The sequence below is a fragment of the Notothenia coriiceps genome, unplaced genomic scaffold (assembly GCF_000735185.1).
Source record: "Notothenia coriiceps isolate Sejong01 unplaced genomic scaffold, NC01 NC01_scaffold00000339, whole genome shotgun sequence".
Lineage (NCBI taxonomy): Eukaryota > Metazoa > Chordata > Actinopteri > Perciformes > Nototheniidae > Notothenia > Notothenia coriiceps.
Genome location: NW_011333040.1, coordinates 20,800,094 through 20,803,390, shown reverse-complemented (window position 1 = coordinate 20,803,390; position 3,297 = coordinate 20,800,094). Strand labels below are relative to the sequence as shown.

Genomic DNA, 3,297 nt, shown 5'->3' with positions numbered 1-3,297 from the left:
AAATGTGTACTTCTGTAGATTTTAATAATTGTATTTCAAATATTATGTGCATGCCTTTTTATTTAATAGTATTATAACAATGTTTTCTCTATCTATACTTTGCGGAGGAGGAATACAGTTACTCTGAATAAACAAAAACCTAGAATGAGATTGATTCGAAAATACTTAAATGGGTTATATGTAATTGTTTAAAATGTGATTACCCGGCCTACCATATCAGTGTCCAGTCGCCTGAAGAAGCCCAGGGAAGCAGCCAGGTCACAGGATCAGTGACGTCCAGAAGGTGGGAGCTGTTTGTGAACCAACGGGCTGCCGCACAGACTGACTGCGAGCCTGTCAAACACAACCAACACAGCCAACATGGCGGACTGGGGTGAGCAACTTAAGTTATGAAGGATAGCTAACTATTCATCATTCGCTTGTCACAGTCGTTGATTTACAAACCCCACGCTTTACCCGTTATTGTCAAACTAAGCCGTTAGATGTGGATTGCACTAACGAAGATCATGTTGTGGTTTTTACAGACGCTGAAACCTTCGAGCCGGAGGAGCCGAATAAAAAGGCGGCAGTGGTTGACAAATGGGAAGGCGAAGACGATGAAGACGACGTTAAGGTAAAGGAAAAAAGCTGAGTTTTCAGTTAAAATCAGTGTCGCCGTTACTGTTGTTACTGCTGTTAGCTGGACCGATTGTTGTGAAGCTAACGTTGTGTTTTAGCGGCGGTGCCATGCTTCATGTCAGGCTGCTGTCAGTCCTACGTCCTGAGTTAGCTTTGTGCTAACTGAGGCTAACTCATGTGCCTCCATCAGATATCAGATAACTCGGCTTCCAAATGGCCTTAAAGCACCGTTATCACAGTGAATGTTCACCAGTCAACGCTTGTGGATTAAAACTGATTAATGGACTCTTAATTAATTGTATTTGCCTTTGTTTGTACGATATGAATAAGCAATGTTAATCTTGGATATACGGGCTAAATTCAGATAACGTAGCTAACATTTTACCGGGCCACTCAGCTAGCTATCAGTTTGCTATGAAAATGAGCTTTAGCTAACCTCGACGATGGAGGGCTTTAGAGTCCCTTTGTGGATGATATAGACAGTGATGTCATCGTTGCCCAAAGTGTTTTGCATTACATGATTACTTACTTATAATTTCTCCCGCATTCCTGAGTTTCATCCAACATAAGGCTGTTAGCGAGCTAACCAACTTTAGCCACAATGAGATGTTATCATCACCCTAGTTGATGACTCAACTCAAGGCAAGGACGAGGCCTAGAACTTTCTAGAACTTGACAACAGGCAGATGGTATGAGACTCGATGCATAGCTGCTTTTCAGGTAGTTATTAGCTGTATGTCGTGATGGTGATTGTCGAGAAACCTCTGATAATTTACCTAGGGAAAGTGCTGGTAGAGGCCTCTTCAATTGTTCAGTTTTCTGTCACATATGGTTCCCAAGCTAAAGACACTGATGAGTCAATGTACTCTACTATAGCTCAAACTGTGGTCAAGTCAGGGACTGACATAAATTGTTATTGTACAAAATATATTATTTTGTAATTTCAAGTGGATTGTATTAATGTTTTATTGAATTTACTGTAAGCTCAAATACAATAGCCTCCGTTCCATTATACCAATTGAGTTATTACGTATAAGTAAAGGGTGGATTTAAGTGATAACAATTATTATGTGGATATTGTAGCGCATTACAACACTGACTTATTTGTAGACTTTAATTACATGTTTTAACTTGGACGTTGCATCAGTCCCTAGGACAATCTGAATTTGCTTAGGGCTGTGCCAAGTAGGACTGTTATTGTAACTATTAACAATTATTTCATATCCTAGTATTTTTATAATGATACATTCAAAACAACACGTCACATAATAATATTACCAATGTCCCCACTACAGTTTTATATTAGTACTCAATTCTTTAAATGTTTCTAAACAAAAACTTGAGTTATTAGTAGATTCATCTATTTGATAATAACATCATATAAATACAATCTGATCTCACTGAAATTGAGTTTTATATTGATAAGAATGAACCTCGACTCACCTAGTTTTGCATGCTTTTCTTGCATAAATGCCTGTGAACTGTAAATATTGTGTAGTTACATTGGTTTAGGCTGGAAACCGATCTGAACGCCTCATTATGCAGTACTTGAATTATTAGGAACATGGGTATCTTTTGTTAGTGAGGCTTGTTTGTAAAATTAAGGATGTTTATGGCTATTTTCTGCAATTTTTGTGATTTGTGTATATATGTGATGGTGTCTAAGTGATGTACTGTTTGTGTGCCATTCGAAAAGTTAATTTACATTGTTAAAATGGGTAATATAATCTTTTTAACTGTTCCAATAGATTTTTTAACAATCACGTTATTCTAGTGTTGTTGCCTGTGTAACTTGGATGGTTAAAGGTGGGGTAGGTAAGTTTGAGAAACCGGCTCCATGGAATGCTCTTAACATCCCGATAGCAATGAATATCTTAAGTGCTTTGACAAAAAATCCATAAAAAAACGTCATCTGTGGAAGCCGTAGTACTGCAAAAAAGCACGACCAATCATTTTAGCCGGCCCGGCTAAAATAACTGGATGGCCTACCTGCATGTCAGCTAGGGCTGTGCAATTAATCGCAATTACGATTTTGGCCTGCCACAATTACGAAAACAATATAATCGAAAAAATATATAAGTTTGCTTTGCTACTGTAGGTTGTGACAGTGCACTACAACATATTTGATCTAATTTATTTTAGTCTAATTTATATTTATTTATCATATTTATATATGTTTAGTAGCTTGTCGAAGTGCGCTCCAAAATATTTGTTGAACTTGTTTATTGCTATATATTATTTTGATATTATTTATTTAAATATATTATTTATTTTATTGGATTGGTTTTTCAGTTGAATTATACGTTCAGGGTAACAGTTCAAAAGATACTGTTCAAANTACAACATATTTGATCTAATTTATTTTAGTCTAATTTATATTTATTTATCATATTTATATATGTTTAGTAGCTTGTTTGTTGATCTTGTTTATTGGTATTTATTATTTTGATATTATTTATTTAAATTTATCATTTAATTAATTAATTTTTGCATTGGTTTTTCAGTTGAATTATACGTTCAGGGTAATCAACAGTCAAAAAGATACTGTTGTTTTCAAAGTCAATGAATAATCTTATTTAATAATTGTGATATCAATTATTGACCAAGACAATCGTGATTATGATTTTTGCCATAATCGAGCAGCCCGAGTGAGTGAGTGAGTGAGTGAGTGAGTGAGTG

The 3,297-nt window shown here is 35.6% G+C and overlaps 1 protein-coding gene across 1 annotated transcript in view; it reads left to right on the top strand.

Annotated features, from left to right (window-relative positions):
* The first annotated feature begins 235 nt into the window (after window positions 1–235).
* The window catches only part of eif3jb (eukaryotic translation initiation factor 3, subunit Jb), a 6,396-nt gene continuing 3,334 nt past the window's right edge, over window positions 236–3,297 (top strand). Inside the window, exons 1-2 of the mRNA XM_010774807.1 lie at window positions 236–373; window positions 525–613. Coding sequence (XP_010773109.1) covers window positions 361–373; window positions 525–613 — 102 coding nt within the window. The 5' untranslated portion in view covers window positions 236–360. The remainder of the gene's footprint in view (window positions 374–524; window positions 614–3,297) is intronic.